At 46.4% G+C, this 21,181-nt stretch overlaps 1 protein-coding gene across 3 annotated transcripts; it reads left to right on the top strand.

Moving 5' to 3' along the window:
- The first annotated feature begins 515 nt into the window (after nucleotides 1-515).
- LOC309358965 (protein ZNRD2-like) lies at nucleotides 516-19,628 on the top strand. 3 transcript variants are annotated; one of them, XM_081892323.1, is made up of 4 exons: nucleotides 547-1,000; nucleotides 16,592-16,740; nucleotides 18,338-18,422; nucleotides 19,096-19,628. In XM_081892323.1, exons 1-4 carry the CDS (start codon nucleotides 652-654, stop codon nucleotides 19,488-19,490), a joined length of 978 nt encoding a protein of 325 aa, XP_081748449.1. In that variant the 5' UTR covers nucleotides 547-651; the 3' UTR covers nucleotides 19,491-19,628. The 3 variants fall into 3 exon arrangements, with proteins under 3 accessions (XP_081748447.1, XP_081748448.1, XP_081748449.1); XM_081892322.1 differs by lacking the exons at nucleotides 16,592-16,740; nucleotides 18,338-18,422; nucleotides 19,096-19,628 and adding exons at nucleotides 7,777-9,124; nucleotides 10,039-12,039 and having other exon boundaries at nucleotides 522-1,000; XM_081892321.1 differs by lacking the exons at nucleotides 16,592-16,740; nucleotides 18,338-18,422; nucleotides 19,096-19,628 and adding an exon at nucleotides 7,777-10,132 and having other exon boundaries at nucleotides 516-1,000.
- The last annotated feature ends 1,553 nt before the right edge of the window (nucleotides 19,629-21,181 follow it).

The following is a 21,181-nucleotide window of genomic DNA, read 5'->3' as shown; positions in this document are numbered from 1 at the left end:
GGTAAGCGGGGGAGGAAATGTTCCATTTGACCCAGAAGTGCAACCTACAGTGTAGTTTATATTTTTACCTAAATCTGTGCTCTACACAGCATAGGCGTAGCCAGGATTTTCGGTGGGGGGGGGGAGAGCAGAAACGACGTGATTGGTCTAGTTAAGAGTTTCTATTGTTCTTGATCTGGGGGGCAGCTGCCCACCCCCCTTGGCTACTCCCATGCTTTACAGGGACCCATCAATATAACATGTCGCCCTTAGACACGCGTACGCATTTCATGTAAAGATGCAGCCTCGACGCTCTAAGGGTTAAAAGACGCTGCTGTAGCTATCCGGGGGGGGGGGTGTTCGTACGCACGCGCATAGCGACGTCAGAGCAACACTGCGCACGCGCCTCGCATCCTTTCCTCAGAGTTCAGGGCCTTACGGTTTGTGAGGGGGAGGGGAGCGTCAATGCGCAGAGCACTGCGCACGCGCGGCGACTTGGGCCCCTCCTTTCCTGTGGGTCAGCGCCGCCGCCACTGTCACCGCCGCGGCCGCCATTTTGCGTGTCTTCTTTCCTTCCTTCCTCCCTCCTTTCCCCCTCCTCTCTCTCTTTCTCTTCCTCTCTCTCTCTCTCTCTGTCCCTGCCTGGCTCCGCTCGGTGAGAAGGGCGAGCCGATGCACCCGGGCGTGAAGGTGTTCGTGGGCAACCTGCCCGAGGAGACCTCGCAGGTGGAGTTGCGCGAGCTGTTCGAGGCGGCCGAGCCGGGCGAGGTCCTGCGGGTGGCCCTCATGAAGCAGTTCGCCTTCGTGCACATGCGCGACGACGCGTCGGCCGAGCGCGCGATCCTCAAGCTCAACGGGCAGTTCCTGCACGGGCACCGCGTCGTGGTGGAGCCCTCCCGCCCCAGGCCCACGCACACCGTCAAGATCTTCGTGGGCAACGTCCCGGCCGCCTGCACCAGCGGCGAGCTCCGCCTCCTCTTCCAGGAGTACGGGCCCGTCGTCGAGTGCGACGTCGTCAAAGGTACGGCAGGCGGAGGCGACCTCGGCCTCGGCCTCAAAACCCCACCTGGCGGGCGGCGTGTGCCTTTCCCCCTCTCGGCTGCGAAGGAGGCCGCTTCTCCCCCTCCTAAGTCGCCCCCGCCGCTCCGGATCCGCCTCGCTCGCCAGGTGTTGAAAGCGACAACGTCCCCCGCCTGCTGCCGTTGTATCTCTCTCCCCGCCCCCGCCTCCTCAGTAGCTGGAGGTACTTGGAGGTAGACTGCCTCCAGCTGGGGAGGTTCTGTTCCTTGCTAATGCTTCTCGGTAGGCTTGTTCCGCGAGAAATCGCCTAGTTCTTCTCGTGTGAGCGTAAAAAAGTTGGTTTGACTGAGAAGGTAAAGAGCGCCTGTAAACGTGTGCGGAGTGCGCCTTTTCCTGTTAAATGATTGCAAGGACTAACTTGCTGCGCTTAACGGTAGCTGAAAAGCCCGGGACAGTAGACTTGGGGTTCTTTTCCTGACACCTAAATGAAAAGCGTCATTCTTTGGGAAGGCAATTCTGTAACTGGCGCACACCGCTGACAGAAGCCTTATTCCTGACAGTGGGGCTAATATGAAGAAGGGTAGTAGTACTCTCATGGCAGGATGGTGGAGGCATGGGCTTTCCATAATGTATGTTTATCCCAAGCTGCTGTGCAGTATTTTAAAGAGCCAGGCTGGTATGTTGAACAGGCTCAGAAATGTGGCCACCAGTAATGCATCCAGTATCTCAGCTAGCAGCTGCATTTTTTTACCACTTGCAATTTTCAGATTGTCTTTTAAAGGCAGCCCCATGCACAATATCCAGCAGTAGTGTAAATGGGAAGTTGCCAGAGCATGGATCATTGTAGCCAAACTACAATCTTGTCAGGACTGAGCTTCAGTTCATTGACCCTCATGTAGCCTATCAGCAGGTCCATTAAGTTTCCTAACCAGTATAAAGTTTACCGTGATGGATCAGACCATTGGTCCATCTACTTTAAAACATTTCTCCAGCCCCAGCTGACCCCTGGGAACAAGCAAAGTACCATGGAAGTGGCCACCCCCTGTTTATCACTGGGATTCAGCATCCCAAAAATCTCTAAACATTAACATTTCCTTCTTAAATATCCTGTGTTCTAATTTATATTTGGTTCATCAACAACTACCACTTATAGTCAAAATGGCAACAGACACACACAAGAGGGAGGTATTGGCAGACTCGGGATATGCCTTGCAAAAGTACCAAATACAAAAACTTAAAGGGGAAAAGGCCTAAGTGGGATAAGTCCCAAAACAGTCCAATAAGAACTGAGTGTGCCTTGTGTCTGTAGAGAACTTGCTGTATTTGATGGGAGAAACTGGGTGGGAGGGAGGATTTAATGGGAATTACTGAAAAAGGAGCATGAAGGAAGAGACATAGACATAAAAAGTGTAGCGAGAACTATCTCTTTCTTTGAATTTGGGTCTTTTGATTCATGCTGAGAAACTGTTTGTAAAACAGCCCATAAAAATCAATGGAGAAATCCAAGATTTTAATGAAGCAGGGATTGGGCACCAGTAGAATCATAGAATTGTGGAGTTGGAAGGGACTGGTCATCTGTCCAACTCCCTGCAATGCAAGAACCTCTACTAAAAAAGGCCATCCAACTTCTGTATAAAAACTTCCAATGAAGGAGAGTCCACCACTTTCCGAGGCAGCCCGTTCCACTGTCAAACAGCTCTTTCCATCAGAAAGTTCTTCCACACACGCACACCCTGAAAAAAATCCCCTCCAAACAACTCAATGCTTGGTAGGCACAGAGTGTTGACTTACTGTTGTGAGGGGTAGAAAATGGGGGTATATGGGGATGAGATGGAGTGACTGGAATCCTGAACAGCAGCACTCGACACTGAACATTTCCTTTCAAGTTCCATTTGTTATGACTAATTGAGAGATTTATTTCTCAATAGATACTTTTCTGTACATTTTGAATACATTTTGACAGCAAATGACCAGAATTATTTACATTGTTCTAAATGCAGGTGCACCATAGATTTATATTTGACATAAGCAGCTGCATCATATGCCACTTTACTCAAAAGTAAGTCTCACTGTGTTCTCCGAGACTTGCTTCTAAGTTATTGTTGCTAGTACTAAAGTTTCTTCCCCCCCCCCATTACACCCATGCTGTGAGAAGTACTGCCTAATAAGTACAATACATACACACTACTTCTGTACTGTAAGGATACCAGAAGTGCTGTACTTAGAGCAGAGTCAAAGGTAGAATTTTGCATGGTGGATACAGCTAGGACTGTGTGTGGTGTGGTCATGGGTATCCATTTGCCCAAGTATCCATTGGCAGGATTTTATAGTGCTAAAAAAAAAAGGTCCTGTTGCTGTGTTAGAAAGGAGCAACATTTATATTCTCTGCCTAGGCAGGAAAAGACCCCACTTCATTTTCCTTAGACTTTTGGTCAACATCCCTGTCGAGCTTATTGCTGATGTGCCTAAGGCAGTCCCACCTTACTCCTCAGGTCTGAGGCTCCATGCCCATATGGGCAGCCTCTAATAAGCCAGGGTTCTTCTGGTCTAGTGCAGTGTTTCCCAACCTTGGGCCTCCAGCTGTTTTTGGCCTACAACTCCCATCATCCCTAGCTAGCAAGACCAGTGGTCAGGGATGATGGGAATTGTAGTTCAAAAACAGCTGGAGGCCCAAGGTTGGGAAACACTGGTCTAGTGTTTAGGTTTCTATTGTCTTTTCCCCTCCTACTCTCTTTTTAAGATTTATATGCAAGTATCTGTAAATAAGAATTTTTGCAGTGATACCAGACAAAAATATGGGGATAAAATTCAATCTGATGGGTCCCCTGTGGAGACTACTTGTATCTCCAAATCCAAATAGATACAGTAAACAGATATTTAAGAAAAACGACCTAATAAATTCTTTGAGTGCCAACCAGAGTTTCAGTCATGGGCAAATGTATCAACTGATAACTGAACCAAGGTATGAGGTGTTGCCACAATTGTAGCTGGTGAGTCTTGAACTGTTCCTCACAGTTTGTAAAGCTTTGATGTCCATATCTTTAACACATTTTTCAGCCACTTTGTTTGCAACTAAAAGCCCTCGCTTCATTTCTTAGTCGACATTAATTTGTAATTTTTAATAGTAACACATGCTATACAGAGCTTTTTAAAATTTTAATGGTATGGTTGGAGAGGTTTTCCCCACCAAGTAGTTTAGTCCTAAGGCTGGTAAGTAACTTCTTTAAATCTGAAGCTGTCACCCCAAGCTGCAGGCCCCACCTTTCTCTCCTTTATAGCCCCAACTATTACTGCCAAATGCACTTGCGTCGTCCTGTGCTTTTTGTGTAGTCATTTGCTTCAAAGGGTTTGCATATTCCTCTTCTCTGTCACTTGAGCTATGATGTGTCAAGCATTCCTTTTAGAGCTTTCCTGAATCTTCCATAATTTTAAAGGACCCGGCGGTGCATCATGCTGTACAGAGCTGTCAGTCAGAGGCAACTGTCTCTTCAGCCCCAACTTTATCATTTAAGTGGGTCAGGAGGAAGGTTCATGTTTTTCCCTCTCCTGTATTTCCAGTAAGTTGTATGACAGTATCTTTAATTTGAGTTTACGTGTACACATCCTTCTGAATGCCACTTTCAGGTCTTGTTTGCAGCATGTAATCAAATGCAACATCTCATTTGTTCCAGGACAGCTAAACCCATCCTGAATTTTTCCCATTAGCCTCCTGTGTAGGCTGGGGTGTATAGAAGCACACTGCACCTCAGGAGACTGAACTGAGTGCTCTGGAGGGTAGTATATATAGGGTTTCCTCAGAGACTGGTCAGATGTTTGGGTTTCACATCCCCAGGAGTGGTTGCCTCTATCTCTTTCTCTAAACTGTTGTTGGATGGATTCTTTTGTTTGGTCTAATGCTCTCTCCTTGACTCTGTACTGTAAGGTCTGTTAATCATTTCCTCCCTTCTGTTTCTTCTTCTGGATCAGTTTTCCTTTTTATTAAAGTACTTTGGCTGAGAACGTGAAGACTTATGAAAATTCAGTTTGCGTTTGGGCTAGGTCAGCAATGTATCTCACCAGGGGAAAACAGATACATACTCCTCTATGTTTGTGTGCATCCCCATCCCAATTGATAGGGAGGGTCAGAACAGAATGTGTTGTGTGCTGCAGAATGAATGGCTTGCTGGTTTAGCAGTCTTCCATTTTATTATATTTTTTCAAAATGCAGCTGCTTAAACACTGAAATGCCACTCATAGAACTGACAAGCATTGTCAAGAAATTTGCGCTAGTTGTTGCAGCCACATATGTAAAATACATCTATTTGTAATTTAGCAAACAAAATCTGCTCCTTTTCCCTTATGGGGTACACAAGAGCCCGTATAGAGTTCTTTGTAGGTTCTCCATTGGTAGGAGGAAATAACAGAGGCCAAGCAGAGAATATTAAGAAGCAAAGCAGCTAGTAAGCCTGATCTTTATTAAAACTGTTGCAACAGGGTGCTCCCCCCACACGCAGGAGAGAGGAGGAGGACCCATAATAAACGTGTGCCGGCCCTTATATAGACTTTTAAAATTGCCCACCCTCAAACTCAAGACCACCCCCAGAAACATCATATGTACATCACAGAAGGTGTGTAGCCCAGGACCACCCCCCAATACATCATTCATACATCACAGAAAGAGGTGGTCTCCAGCAGAAATACATCACCGGGTGGTCTAAAACAGAATCCTGTGTGTTGTTTATCTCCTGTCTGCCAGGTTACCTGATTGCATTATCTGGGGTTTGGCCACTCTTTTGTTATTATAACTACTTAATTCCCGAATACAGGTCACAGGCTCACCCTATTCACACCTTAAATGTGCCCTTAAGGCAGGATTTGTGAGTACAGAGACAATGGGGAGGTTTTTTCATTTCCTCCCTCCTTGCAGAGAAACATTTGGTCAGTTTGGGAGAGTCAAAATGGTTTCAGGACTGTCTTCCTGTACTGTTTCAGACATGTGGTTTATATATTTATGCACATTTTTGCCTTGTACATTTAATTTATATATTTAAGACCTTAAATTCTTATAACAGTAAGTACATCACAGTCTTCATCAACAGTGAGTGCTCGTGTTTTCTTCATACTGGCCCAAACTGAAAACCTTTTAGATAGGGCTTTTCTGATCTCATCATATAGCATACAGTTAAAGAAATAGTAGTCTAATATTTCAGCTTTATTTGTTCTAGCTATTTGAATGGGCAGGGATGAGCAGACCTGCAGGATCTGTTTATTTTGAGTTTGTTTTTTACTAGACTCCTGAGATCAAGGAACCTGGTGTAAAAGACAAACTTAGAATCAAAGAATTCTGATTGTATGTGAATACAGCTCAGTCCTTACACACAAAAATCCTCTCCTGGTTACCCCAGGTTTTCTTCATTTCAGCAGCCATAATTAGGGGGAGAGGAATTTTGTTGCTTCTGTAGTTAAACACAGAACCAGAAATCCTTGCAGATCACCCAGAGACCTACCAGCAGATCCATATTTTCTTTTTCAGATCTATGAGGGGATGTGCGCATAGCAGCCTGTTTCCATTGTCTGGATTTGCACTGAAAGAAAAGTGTGTGGTTTGTGAAACTGGCACAGACTTGCTTATTGAAGCTAAGAAGCAACTTTAGAGAATAGAACCTCAGATTCATTCCACTGGGTGCTTTTTTTAAGCTCCCTAGATTTAAATTGCTTTTTTTTGCATCAGCAGGATCCAGCCATGTTGATTTATAATAAGTACTAGGTTGAAACATCAGAAAGGCTTAAATGTATTCAGCAGCCTTGACAGTTTGTTCCAGCAGTTCTTGTAACCATGAGTCCTTTAGGCTTCTTATTGGAGTCCAGTAGGCAACAAACTTTGCAACAGAGGTGCATGTCCTTTGCCTGCTATGGCATGTAAGGCTAGGAAAGATGCAATAGGGAACACACCTTGAGAAAGCTGTTAGTATGTTCTCCATTCTGTTACGACTTGTGGAATTCAGTGGGTGGAGGGAAACCATACAGAATAAAATTGTGGCCTTTGTCCTTGTATATTTTGTGCTGTCATCTGAAATCCACCTTTACTAAAGCAGTGCATAATTCTGGTGTTTAAAATCATATAAAATGTCATGGTTCACTGGCGTTACAAGTTCAGCCTCTGGTTTTATCAGCGTTAATCTTTTCCTTAAATTTTGATAGCTCAGCTTCAAGCCACCATCCTAAATGCAGTTTTTCATATTGCTTCTAGAAGCAGAATGCCCCCCCGCTCTTGAGGGCGGGGGAAATATTTACATTTGTGTAGGGTAGTATCCATATGCAATATGTTCAGGTATAAATGAAACTGTAACATTTTAATGCGCAACAGGAATGTTCTCAGCATTTTGACTGGGGGCAGTGGGGGAAAGTCCTGCTGAGGATTAATACGTTGAAGATGAGAAATCAAGCAGCACAGAGAGCGTTTGATATGCTTTGGCACACTGTGAATTATGTGCAAATCATGCAGGAGGCGGAGTGAGCTGTGGGATAGGATGGGTAATTTGATGCTTAGCCTTCAAACTTTTAAGACAGGGGCCAGTTCCTTGTACCTTAATAGGTGCCAGTGGCCTGTTCCTTCCTTGTGGCTCTTAAAGAGTTGCCGAGCAAGCCACATCAGCTGATTCATTCTGCATTCTTCTGGTATCAAACAGATGTGTTTCAGGCTGAAGCCTTTTTAGGGCACATCAAAGTATGAGTGGGTTCCAGTAATTAAATGTCATATGTTCCTTATTGATAACCTTCTGTCTGCTGCTTTATCAGACTATGCGTTCGTTCACATGGAGAAGGATGAGGATGCCAGAGCCGCCATTGAACATCTTAATGGAAGGGAAGTCAAGGGCAAGAGAATTAATGTGGAACTTTCTAATAAGGCTCATAAAAGGGGGCCAGCTGGGCACACCGGCCAGCTGGGCAACAGAGCTGAAAAGAACAAAATACCAACCCTGGATAAACTCCAGCCCAGGAATGACGCTTTGAGATCCAGTAATCTTGCTTTCCCAGCGGGAGGATCAACTTATTCTTCACTGGAGTATGACTATCAGCAGCGCCTGGGGAACAACAATTTAACCAAAATTGATTCCCAAGACAGTCAAGCTAGGCAGGTATCTCCTTCCTATTTTGGAAGGGACAGAAGCCCCATTAGACGCTCACCAACAAGAGCAGGTTACATAGTTCCTATGGCAGCCCAGCAAGCATCCTACAGAGACCAGGCTTCTGCCTCCCTCGGGACAGCCTACAGAGACCAGCCTGCAGCATCACTTGGGATGGCTTACAGACCCCAGCCTACAACTGGGCAGGCTGCCATGTACAGAGCCCAGTCCTCAGCCATGCTTGGAAATCAATATAGAGCCCAATCCTCTGTTCCCCTGGCAACTTCTGGGGCCCAGCCAGCAGCCTCAGCACTAACATCCTACAGTGCCCAAGCAGCTGCTTATGGAGCAGCACAAGTGGCTGCTTCTCAAGTCCCTTCTTATGAGGCCCAGCCCACAACAACATACGCTGCCACTTATGGGGCCCAGGCTGCTGCAACATATGCAGCAGCTTCCTACGGGGCCCAGGCAGCAGCAGCCGCTGCTGCCCTCTCAGCATCTTACGGGGCCCAACCTGCAGCCAACCAAGCAGCCTTGTACGGTACCCACCCTCTCTCAACACAGACAGCTTCATACGGAGTCCAGTCAGCTGTTGGCCATGCAGCTTCTTATGGGGCCCAGGCTGCATCTGCCCTGCCAGCTGCATATGGGGCACAGGCTGCAGCAAACCTGGCGGCCGCTTATGGTATGCAGGATGCAGCAGCAGCAGCAGCTGCTGCTGCTTCCTATAAAACACAGCTCTCTGCTTCACTGTCAACAGCCTACAGAGCACAAGTCTCAAACCCAGCGGAGACAGCTTATGCTGCACAGCAATCCACTTCTGTTCCCTTAGCTGCAGGTTACAGAGCTCAGCCATCATACAATGGGCTGACTCAATCTGCACAACAGGCAGCCTCATATACAGCATTGTCCCAGTCAGAAGCTGCAGCTCTCCATCCGCCGTATGAACGCACTCGCCTCTCTCCACCGCGTGGCAACCGTGAGGATCTCTACAGAAAAGCAGCTGCAATGAATAAGAGGTATGCAGCTAGACCAGTTGTAATGCTTTTCACGCCAATCGCACCTTCTGCACAAGGATTTTTCTGCACTTTTCAGAGGGGTTCAAAGGAGAACTTCATTCTGTGGTTCCATGGGAGGGAGCAGAGTTCCCGCTATGACTTTAAATTGGCATTTATTCGAAAGCAAGGATGGGTCAGGAGTGGGGCTTGCTTAACCTTTGCTACACTGGCTGTGCCATTAGTTTCTCTCTATCAGATCTTTCCTGTGCTTTACTGTTTGTGGGGAAGGGAGCAAATATGGGCTGCGCTCTTACCATTTCCCCCCGCCTGCACATATCTCTGGATAATTGTGAGTACGTGTTTGCGAGAAGGCTCTGCTACCTGACCAAATCCCACCACAGAGATGGCAAACTAGACCTTTGAGACTTGACTGAGATTGCAAATAAGAGTTGCACCAGCTTTAATTCCTGGCAATGATGAGCATAATCCATCGTTTTCGGTCACCTCCAACACCTCCAAGTCTTTTTGAGCCTTGACACGCCTTAGCTCTTGTATCCATCTTAGAAACTATTGAGTGTAGTTTTGTGAGGTCTGGGTCTCCTGCATGGTACTGTGCTTTATCACTGTTCTGATGGGAGGCTCAAAATTCTGCTTAAATGGTGAAGTATAATTAGTATTACAGAATAGCTGAACCATTGAGAGATTATTCCCCATGTCTGAGAGAAGTAAAATGGCCCCAGTTGCAGCCAGACAATGGAGGAAAGATTATTGTTTGGATTCCTTTAGCAGGCTCTTTTCTGTGCTTACATCTCAGCAGTCATCTTCTGTGCGGGTGGAGGGGGGCCATCTCAATCATAGTGTGTATATAATGTAAGGCATCGGCCATGAGGGTTTTTATTATTTATCAAATATCTAATGTCTCTTCTCTTAACCAGGTACGGTTCTGACCTCTCAGATGACCGCCGTTTATCTGACCTCTCAGATTTCCACCATTTAACAGACTCCCCCCACGCGTACCGCCATTCGCCGACAAAAGCTCAACTGGATTATCGCCGTCTCCCAGAAACACAGTCTGATTATGCCCGATATGCGGGTGCCTATGGCGATTACATGCGTAACGCACAACTGCAGCTGCATGCTAGTTACCAGCGCCGCCTGTAAAGGATTTCCCCCGTCTTTCCTGGGGTGGGACTGCGTCATTGTTCTGGCGCCCGCCGTTATAACACGTCTAGCATAAATCCCGGCTGCTGCATCCTTGATGAGAAGTCTTTGCCATTTGATTTCATAATATCCTTTTAGTCACTACATTTCTTCTCACCCTTTGTCACAGTGCCCTTAGCAGCTTGTCATTGTAGCTCTTGTATCTTCTGTTGTTGTCCTTTCCTATACCAAGTAAAGGGTGTTATTTACTTTAGCTAGCCATATGGGGCCATCCAAGATAAACAGTTTTCTAGGAGAGTCTTGTGGTTGCTATCTTAATTTCAATGTTAGGGCTCTGTGCTCGGCCTCAGGACTGCTGTAAATTGCTGTATATTCAGTCATTTTGAAACCAAAGTCCCTGGGTGAAGATGGCAACATGGTGAACATTTGCTTCTGGTTCCTTGGTCCTGCCTCTTGCCATGTCCCACCTGTTAGAAAGGAAGCTGTTCTAGCATTGAAATCCTCATTTAATGTGCTTGTTGAAAGGATCACTTTGTATCCTTTCCAAGTGAGCTCAGTTGCTTTTATGTAACAGCATCCATTGATTTTTGCTAATATAGAGTGCACAAGTAAACCTGAAGTTAGAAGTGAGTTTAGATTTTATTTTTTGTATTAACTGTAAATAAAAAGTAGGCAGACTGATAGTTTAGGAAATCCAGCTGCCTGGTGGTTTTGGTGGGGTGTGTATGTTGCTATTATTTCTTTCATATTACATACAAGTGTGTATGTAAACAGCAGAACTCAGGACCATCCCTGCTGGTGGGTGATCATCACACAGTGATGATAAGTGATCAATGCTATCAAAATACTCCCCTTTTTAGTTGCACAGGATATTTACTGGCCTGGAACACCCTTCAGACCTAGAACTGGGAAGTCTCTGTCTCCAGTGTTTTGTTATTCCTGCAATATTTAAGACTGCTCCCTTACAATCTTTTTGGGAACCTCTCCCTTCTCTCTCCCCACTTCAACCAATATATCTGTCCTATTTGTCTTTCATGGTGTTAAGTTTTTCAGATAGTGGGAGAAGTCAGGTTTCTCACAGGGGTTCAAGTAGAGGAATACCATGGATAGGTGAGGGCTCCACACCCCAAGATGTAGGAGAAATTGAGAGAGATGTTCATGAAGCTGTGAAGGGCTGAAGTGATGGTTCTGTCAGGAGCAAGTGTGGAGTTCAGCTTGATGTTCCCTACTATATTTGTTAGATTGTGCCATGTCCTACTACTGCTATCTCTGCACAAAATATAGTGCCAGAATGCTGAAGGGTGAGGACAGCTGGACATCTTCCAGAACATTATTGGCAGGTAGTTGTACTCTCCCCAAGTGCTGCTGCTTTTGTAGCAGGAAACCTGTTTTCATCTCTTGCAGCATAACTTTTTTGTTTTTTTTTTAATGAATGCCTTTTTCTGCCACTGTTAACTCACAGTGCAACTGCAAAGAGAAATTCCCCCCCTCTTTATATTTTTCCATTTCATTACAACTGTTTATGAACAGCAGTAGCAATTAGAATCTAATCAGAGTTTTAAGTAAGCGTGGCTACACAAAGCAAAAAGCAGCATTGTCAACTGACAATGTTGGCTGAACGCTTGCTCAGTTTCTAGGAATAATTTGACAAAAATGCTTGGAGTGAAGCCAATCTTATCTGTGTTTTTCCAAGTAGGTAGTTAATTAATAATTGTACTGCTTTTTATAGGATTATGCTTTCTGGGCAACTGATTAAAATGTGCAAACTTGCTGTATTCCTGGCCTGAATCTGTTCCATGTTTTTAAGGCTCTTGAGTTTTGGGGCAAATACTTCTTGTGACTTGCATGATCTGCCCTCTTAGTTTCCCTATGACACAGACAGAATCACCCAAGAACACATCAACAAGCTCTAAATAGTGTTTCGCTTGGTCCCTTTGTGTCAGATGAGCAGCAATTCCAATCTAGAGTGGATTGCTCCTTAAAACCAAAAGGCACAGTCTTACATATAATTACTTTCCCCTTCAATTAGTGAGGCCTACATTGAACTTTCCCAATGAGACCACAAATGGAAATTTTAAAAGGAGCAGCACTCTTTGTTTTTATGTTGCCTGTAGTTACACAATCATCTGCCTTCTGTGCCCCTTGGGGAAAAGGTAATTATGGGCCTTGAGAGTTGATGGGCTGGTCAAGATGTACATCGATGCAAAGGGAAGAGATCTCTGATTTTACTGTGGTAGAAGTAAGACAGCATGCGTTTCTCCTGGTATATGTTCAGTTTCTATCCTTCAAGAGCTTACTGCCCATCTGCACCATGTCTCCTCTCCCATTTATTAAAAATGGTGTGGTGGGGCATTTTTAAAAACAGGTCTAGTAAACAATCTAACACTTCCCTACTGCCTCAGGGAAGTAGTTCAAGACAGTACAAGTCTGCTCTATTCCTCTGCAGACAGTAGAGGAAATGTGAGCTGTGTTAGGTGTGTGAAAAGTGCATTAGAGGTATTGCAGGAGACCTATATCCAAGTGGTCAAGCCTTGCTGAACCAAGGATTTTCAGTTCAGCTTCCTGAACACGAATGCAACCACTGTTTCCTTCTGGGGTTTGTAGCCTTAAGCACTCTGATGTCCTGAATTAAATATTAAAATAGTATGTACCTTATAAGTTGCCCATTTCACTCTGTGCAGTGTGTCCATCCCTGGGTTGTGTCCCAACCTCAGGTTTAATCTCATTTAGGTTGAATCGTCTTCCTTTTAAAGAACACTGAAATCGTAGCTTTGAGAGGGGCCTGCTGTACTTTCTGTGTTGAAGAGAATTCTGTTGCTTCCTCTAGCATGAATTGGCCTGCTGTGCTAGCCAAACTTTATTGAAAAGACTGATTAGTCACACACAAGCTTACACTCACCCTTCAGCAAACCTCAGATCAGGTGTCAATATTGTGCATCACAGGTCACTTAAGCAGACACATCATCAAGCCTAGTTTCCCAGGTGTCACAACATATCCCTTTGTAACCTGCCCTTCCTACGCCGACTCCCTTGGGAACCCTAAGAGGTTAGGACCCGTTACCGACTTGCCCCAGGACAAATGGAGCACAGGTATCTGCGGCGCCAGGTGTCAACCCGTTTGCGGCGTCAGACTTGTACCCCGCCTGATAGGTCTCTGCGAGAAATTCTTCCGGCATAAAACTAGGTTCGGGCCCTTTGGCAGAGTTTAGTAGGCCTTTTTAAGAATCCCGCCTCGCCCTGCGCCCCCAGCTGGTGGAGCTCGGCCCCGTCGGAGAGGCGAGCCAACGCGGAGTTCTTTAGGAGGGTGGCGGCGGCGGATGATGAGGTTGCTTTCGCGGGTCGCACAGCAAATGCGTCTTCAAGGAGGGGGCGGTTGCGCTGAGCGCCCACGACACACCGCCGGCAAACAGGCGAGGCAGCCGGGAAGGAGGCGCTGCAAAGCCTCGTGCACTAGGGCCATGCATTTGGACGTGGCGGGCCAATGTGTGCTCGCTTGGAGGGAATCCGAGGCCGCCGTGCAGACAGGTTGGCGGCGGCACAGGTAGACGTCGCCACTAGGCCATCCCCACCCGTATCCCGCAGCCGCTGTAAGAGCAGCGCGTGCTACCCGTTGCCACGGCAACCGCCTCAGAGGCGGAACCGGGGGATACCTTTTAACGGTGGCAGGAAATTCCGCCCTCTCATTAACATACCTTACGTCGATTGGTAGAAGCCAGTTTTCTCCGATACCTAAGCCAATCGCCCTTAGCTGCTTTCTGCTCCTTCCCACAAAGCAGGGCGCGCGGGGGGCGGGTATTAAAATTCAGCGCTCCTTGGTCGTAACCACAGAAGGACAAAGCGGAGAAGCGCACCTCGCACGGATTTTAAACAGCTACCACATGCCGAGCTGGAACTGTGTTGCAAAATCCGGGGTTTTACTGTAAATGCGACTCTAGCCCTCTTCGTCCTCTTTCCAACTTGAGTCTTCGTGTGGAAAAAAAATAAATGTTTTCTTTGCTTGCTTTTAAGCATCCTGCCAATGCAAATGCCGGCATGGTGGTTACGTTGCTTGAAGCTTTGCTTCACTCTTACTGAGTCTCTGACAGCCCTAATTCAGCAATCAGTTGCATACAGGAGTCTCACGCTCTGCTACCTCGCGCACAGAAGAGTTGCGCTTTCACATTTTTCTGAAATGATTAAAAAAAGAATTCTCAAAAATTACTCTCATTTGCTGCAATCTTTGAACTTAAGTCTGTATAGTGGGGGAGGGAAAAGTCCACCGAGAAACAGAATTCCTGCTTTGGGCCAGCCTGTATTTTTCTTTCTGGGGTCAGCCCGCCTTTAGTGGGCGCTCTTGAATTGTCGTTAGCTTAAACTTCCGGGGTAACTTTGTAAACCATTTTTAGTCGCCGCGGGACACGAGGGCTTCCTATTGCAAGAACATCAGAGAGTTTCGGCGTTGCTGTGACCGGAGGGGAAAAGGTATAGAAAGAAAACCACCAAGCAATTTTATTTTTGCTGCCTCTGACATGGTATCGGTTGTTTTTTGCTTCACTGTCTTATTTGAACAGGACAACCCGCCACGCCCCCCGCAAAAAAACGAACCCCGGGAGCTGGGTCTGTCTGAAGATACAACCATGTGAACAAAGCTAGCCGAAAGAGTACACTTGAAATGCTTTTAATATCCTGCTACATTATTGTTTCTGTCTATTTGGAAATTAATAGCGAGTGATCTCTGTAATATTTCACTGCAGACCCTGATCTGTTCTGTTGCATTTCATCAATAAAGAACAAAAAGGCAATAATATGATGTCTTTTATTAGAGAGTATCAAGCTCGGTCTCCCATCTACTGGGTTGGTATCAGCATCATGAAACAAGATGGTTATGACCTCATCCCCAACCTGCAGATTGGGGACCATAGCGGGGGATTACACTGTTGGATTGTCATAGACATCACACCCTCCTACCCCACCACTTGGACTGCATACATGCCCTACATTTAAAGCATACGGTTTCCCCCCAAGAGTTCTGGGAACTGAAACTTCCACCTTACAGAACTACAACTCCCAACAAACTACAGTTTCTGAGGTTCATTGGGGAAAGCAATGTGATTTAAAAGTATGATGTGCGCACAGTCTGTATGGAGATAAAAATCTGCTCTACATTTGCATTTCAATTTTTTTAAAACCCTCAGGCACATTTATCCCAAATAAGATGGTTTTGAATAGCATGAACTCCTTTCTTTTTTGCCTTTACTTGAGGGCAAGAGGTCAGCATACCCAGGCTGCTGCCAACTGACTGCAACAATAAACTGCTGGGTTTCTCCACCATCTCCAGAAGTAGTTTTCACTTTAATTAGAACATAAGGGCATCCCAGAGGAACTTGTAAGTCCTGCAGGTAAATGAGTTATTTGTGTTGAGCTGCAATATTATACACACCTGGAAGTATGTCCCATTAAATTCAGTGGAACTTGAGTACACATATATAGAATCATACTGCAAGATATCTGTGTTTTGGTTAGATGGCCATATATCTCTGGGAAACCCCAGTCAGAAAGAAAAGAAGCAACAATTTAGCCCATTATTGCCCCCTCAAACTGGCAGCTGCTCTTCTACATCACCTGCCACCTGATATTGACTTCACCGAGGATGCCATGAATTGAACCTAGAACATTTTGCATGCAAGGATGTGAACTATGATCCTACCCATACTTAATTCACCTAGACCAGCACTCTGTATTCCCCTGGGCAGCAGCGTTCCATTTTCTCATTCAAATGCCTTGCCAAATCCTGGGGCACTCTGCATAGAAAGTATGTGCTCTACCACTGAACATTGCCTCCCACTGAGCTTGTGCAGAGTGCCTTCTCTCCCTTGAAGCGGCTGCAAACTGCTTCTCCCGCACACACATCGTGGGTTTATGGGAGGGAAGCCTGTGCGTGCCAGAATCTACGGATTGCAGGCAAGCTTGAAACTAGACTCTACGCTGCCCGCTAGCCAATTTCCGTGCGTGAACGTAAAGTGGAAGCAAACGTCCTGCCGGAACCTTCGTTTTAACGCCTCAGTTTCCTGGGGGGAAGGAAAAAAAAAAGGACAGAGAGGTTTGTAGGCGGAGTTTCTGCGAGGGACGACCAGGGAGGAGGCGTGGCCAAAGCCGGAAGCTGCGGCGTCCGGGGAACATCATGGCGCTGAACGCGGCAGGTAAGTGAGGGAGGAGGGGTAACCATGGCAACCGGGCCTGCAGGCCCTGGCGAGAGGCGAGCTTGGCCCAGTAATCGGCTAGCGGGACGGGGACTGAAAAGGCTTGTTTCCCCACCGCCGCTGTTCCCATTCTCCCTCCCTCGCCCAGGCGACGAACCGGAGTGGCAGCCGCCGTCGGAGGCGGAGCTGAAGGTGATCCAGGCCCGGCGCGAACGGCAGGACAAGATCAGCAAGCTGATGAGCGACTATCTCCTCAAGGGCTACCGCATGCTGGGCGACTGCTGCGAGGAGTGCGGGGTGAGAGGAGGCGAAGGCGCCTGGTCATGTTTGCAGAGCGCGAGGCCCGAGGGGGAGAACGAGGGGATCTCTGAGCATGCTCAGAGTGCCCTATCTTCTGTCATCCCTTTCTCCCTGCTCCGCCAAGGAAGAATTTCAGGGCAGGTCGGAGCTGCAGCACATCTGAGAGGAGTTTAAGGGCTTTTAATAAATAATAATAATAATAATAATAATCTTAAACTCAAGCGCCTTAAAGGCAGGAGGATTCCCTGAAGCGCGGTGCTTTTATATAATAATGAATAGCTGGTGTAGCGACTGGCAAAGACAGCCTTTGCCAACCTGATGCCTACATGAAGGCATCAGGGTGGCAGGTTGCTGAAGGCTGAGCTGAGGTTGAGCTCTGAATTGCGGAGTCACTGGTCTGAATCTTAGCACTGCCATGTGACCTCTGGTAAGTCAGTCTCCTAGCTGCACTTCATTCCTCATCTACAATATGGTCTCCATTTTTCAGGGCTGTTGAATACAGTGAGATAACTGAAGCATTCTGAATGCTTGAAATAGTTTGTGGCAGTGTTGAGTATTATTGTGGCTTGTATATGCTGTTTTTGTGGCAGTCACTGGCCTGCAAAGCATATTTCAGCACTGACCTGGTGCCATAGGCTAGCGAGCAGGCTGGTAGAAGAGAAACAGAAGGTTCCATCCTTCCTCTGATCCCATCATAAAAGGCAAGTGGGCTATTGGGAGAGGAAAGGCCACTCATCCAAAGAAAGGCAGTAGGCTGTTGTGGGAGAAAGAGACCTCTCTGCCCTTTCTTAGCTAGCCTCTGCCAGCTATTTTGTAGAAGGCAGCTAAGACTTTTGGGTCTTATTTACGAGGTTGTGGGAGAGGGCCACACATAGGCTCAGCAAGTCTGCAGCAACCATGGAAGAAAATATGATGCCTGAGGTTGTTTTGAGGTGAAACTTGGGGTGGGAATAATGAGATCAACAAGCCTTTGAGTTCTCACCCAGATTTTAGCCAAATATTTTTCTCCTGTAGTTTTCTAAAAACAGGAGCCAAGAGAGCTCCTCTCTCTCCAGTAATCAGAGCACTGGTTTCAATATGCAGTCATATGATCAGTAGAAGATAGGAGGGATCCAGAAAGCAGCACCTGCATATCATTTGTGATCCCCACCACTACACACACACACATGCACACAATAGTTTTGCCCTAATCTTTTCCTTGTAGAGAGATAGAATCTTTCTGAATAAGGGATATCTGTTGGTCTTAAACAAGTGCAGAATGCTTTTTTATATGTCCCTGAATGTAATTGTGAAAACAATGAGGTAAATTGTGCCCAGGTTGGCAACCAATATTTTGCATCTGTGTCTTTAAAGTGGAGGAAGCTTCTGCTTCTTTCCTCAGCACCTGACATCTTGTGACAATCTTTTCTCTATCAAACATTAGTTCACAGTTAGAATTTTGGCGCCTAGAATCCAGGTTTTTATTTATTTCGCTGGTGTAATTTCTCTCACCTCCCCACCCCCATACACCATTCTTTCTCTCTCACAAAAAACATCACATTCCTTTTGCAGGCTCTGACACTTTTCTCTCCTTGCTATAACCTTGCCCTTTCAGACCATTTTGCTGCAAGACAGGCAGAAGAAATTGTACTGTGTTGCCTGCCAAGAACTTAATTCTGATGTTGACAAGGACAATCCGGGTATGTTTGGGGTAGTGTGGGGAGGTTGCCTCACTGGGATGGATTGGGAAGGGCAGGACTCTTGGACTAGAGGGTGAGAATTAGGAACTAGGGCTTTCCTCCCAGTATGTGTTGGTGGGGAAAGGTATTTCTTAATTAGCTGGAAATAATTCATGAGCTTGACTCCATCTCTGGGAGTTTAAATGCAGCAGTTGCTATAAACCGTAATTGGTGCTGCAGCACTTGTTTAATGCTTACACACTGATGCTCTGGCAACTTGGATGATCCCTATATTCATGTTTGTATTGTTCATTCTGCCTTTAGAAGACATCTGAAGGCAGCCCTGTACAGGGAGGTTTTAAATGTTTGATGTTTTATTGTGTTTTTATGGGAGCTGTCCAGAGTGTCTGGAGCAATCCAGTCAGATGGACAGCATATAAATCATAAAAATATTATTATTGTAAAATTATTATAGTGGACCTCTGGGTGTGCCAGGAAAGAACCTTTTCTGCTTCACATAACAAGAGAGAGTTAGTGTTAAGTTGCTGCTTAGATCTTCCAGTGGTACTTGCCTGTTATTTTTCATTGGGATGCTGGCAAGAGGCTTGTGTGTATGCAGGACTGGGGCAGGGGATCAAGGAGACCCAGGAGAAACAGGGCCCCATGGTGATGCCTATGTGCTTCTTCTCTGCAGCCCTGAATGCTCAAGCTGCTCTATCCCAAGTGCGTGAACGACAGTTAGCTGCTAACTCGGATGATTCCACTTCACCTGAGTACCTCTCCTCTCTGCCAACTCCTCGCCATGTGCCACGCCCAGAACACTGTGAAGGGGCAGCAGCAGGACTCAGAGCTTCTGCCATTGCTCCAGCACTCCCAGCCCCTGTTGCAGTGCCTGCCTGCCCACCTTCCACTGGTGCCCTGGCTGCAGCGGAGGAGGCCATACTGCAGAAGATCAACTGGGCTGTCCACGAGCTCCAGCAGAGCACTTGCGTTGAAACAAGCATACAGCTCTGCTCACTTATCCGGTCCTGCACAGAATCCCTCAAAGGAATTAAGGAACTGTTGCAGGGAGGTGGCCCTGATGTATAGGAGCATTGGCAAGCCATAGGAGCACAGCCATGCCTATGGCACCAAGCAATGTGTCTCTTAGAGGCTAAATTAGAGTCTGAGCAGTTCAAACAAGACTGTGCTCTTTCTTCCGATTAAAAGGTGTTGCTTTTTGTCTCATTCTGGTTGTATTGAAGTTTGGGAAAGGTTCCTGGAGATGTTTGTTGAACTGGTGGGTCTCATTTGGGACAAAATAAGGGAAATGAGTTAGACTTCCCCTCTGACAAAGGTGCATAGAACCATCCTGCAGAACTTTGGGCCCACTCAGTAAATGTCCTGGTCTTGTTGCCTGCATGATACTCTAAAATTAGGGTTGTCAAGGGTTTAACTTAGGGGAGGGGGGCAGTCACAAGCTATTCAAACATTAATGTAGAGCAGAGATAGGACACCCATGGCCTCTCAGGTGTTGTTCAGCAACTGCTATTAGGCAAGACAATGTGGTCAGGATAATGGGACTTGTGACTCTCCATATGTTGCTGTTTCCTCATCCCTAAATCCATGTGGATTCTGATAGGCCTTGCTTTCTCCTTCATGAATGATCAATTCAACCAATAGCTCTCAAGCTGAAGGCCAGGCCCCTTTGGGAGGAGCATGCAATATATTTGCAAGGGTACAAAATTCTAGGATGGGAGATCATGCCAGAAGCAGCCAAGGTTTAGAACTCTGGCTACCAAATCATCTATGCTTATGGAAGCTGCAGAAAGTCAGGAGAAATCTGGCATCTTCCCTGTCTGGTTGGTTTTATGAGGGGGTTGAAGATAGCATGTTCTAGTTCTACCGGCAGAGTTGGATCCTTATACACAGCAGAGAAACACGAACATACGGTACATCTTGCTGTGAGAATTCTGGGTTCTTGCCTGCTCCAAAGATAGTTGCTGGCATAATGTAGCCCTTGGGAAAGTGATACGGGTTTCCTAATGTGAAACAGTATTCAACCAAGGTTTCTCTGCATTTGCATTATGAGTCTGGGGCTGAATTTGGAATGCATCTGTTTTTATGCTTCATGACAACAGACAAATGCAATAGGAAGAGAAGAAGCTGCCTTGTGTACCCAAGAGCCCTGATGGAGCAGGCTAGAGGCCCATCTAATTCAGCCCTCTGTTCTGACAGTGTCCCAACTGGATGCCTATGAAAAACCTGCAAGCAGAACCCTCGTACAACAGCACTTTCCCCATACGTGATTCCCAGAAACTGGCATTCAAGGTGTATGGCCTCTGACAATGGAGGTAAAGCATAACTGTTGTGGCTAGTAGCCACTGATGGTCTTGTGCTTGAAATTGGCCAATCCTATTTTAAAGCTGCCCCGGTGTGTGGCCAGAAACAGTTAGAGGGCACCAGCCTGGCCTATGTTGACTATGAGCTACTTCCTAGCAGCATTTCCTGTGACTGTCCTGATTCTTTCTCTCTTGAGATGCCAGAGACGGAGCCTGTGACCTCCATGCAAACATGTGTTCTGCTACCAAAATATGGTCCTCCCTAGTTACGCAACACTAAGCCCCAGTCTGGCGTAATACCTTGTTGTTCTGCACTGGAAGTAAACAAATCCAGTAGAGAATGTTACCGCAAGCAGGCAACTGTAGCCTGCCCTATCAAGATTCCTGTTGGGAAGTTGGGTGTCATTTGAAAGAGAAAGGATGCACTGAGAAACGATCAGTCAGTGGCAGTCTTCCAGA

This window comes from Podarcis melisellensis, assembly GCF_964234715.1.
Source record: "Podarcis melisellensis genome assembly, chromosome: 16".
In the NCBI taxonomy this organism is placed as follows: domain Eukaryota; kingdom Metazoa; phylum Chordata; class Lepidosauria; order Squamata; family Lacertidae; genus Podarcis; species Podarcis melisellensis.
Note: the sequence above shows the minus strand (reverse complement) of the source record. Positions and strands in the feature narration are given on the sequence as shown.

What these genes read in the sequence shown, in the direction of transcription:
- LOC309358965 (XM_081892321.1), top strand. Translation starts at nt 652, where the DNA reads ATGCACCCGGGCGTGAAGGTGTTCGTGGGCAACCTGCCCGAGGAGACC. An exon ending in CGAGTGCGACGTCGTCAAAG is followed by an intron (nt 1,001 to 7,776) that starts GTACGGCAGGCG and finishes CTGCTTTATCAG; the next exon opens with ACTATGCGTTCGTTCACATG.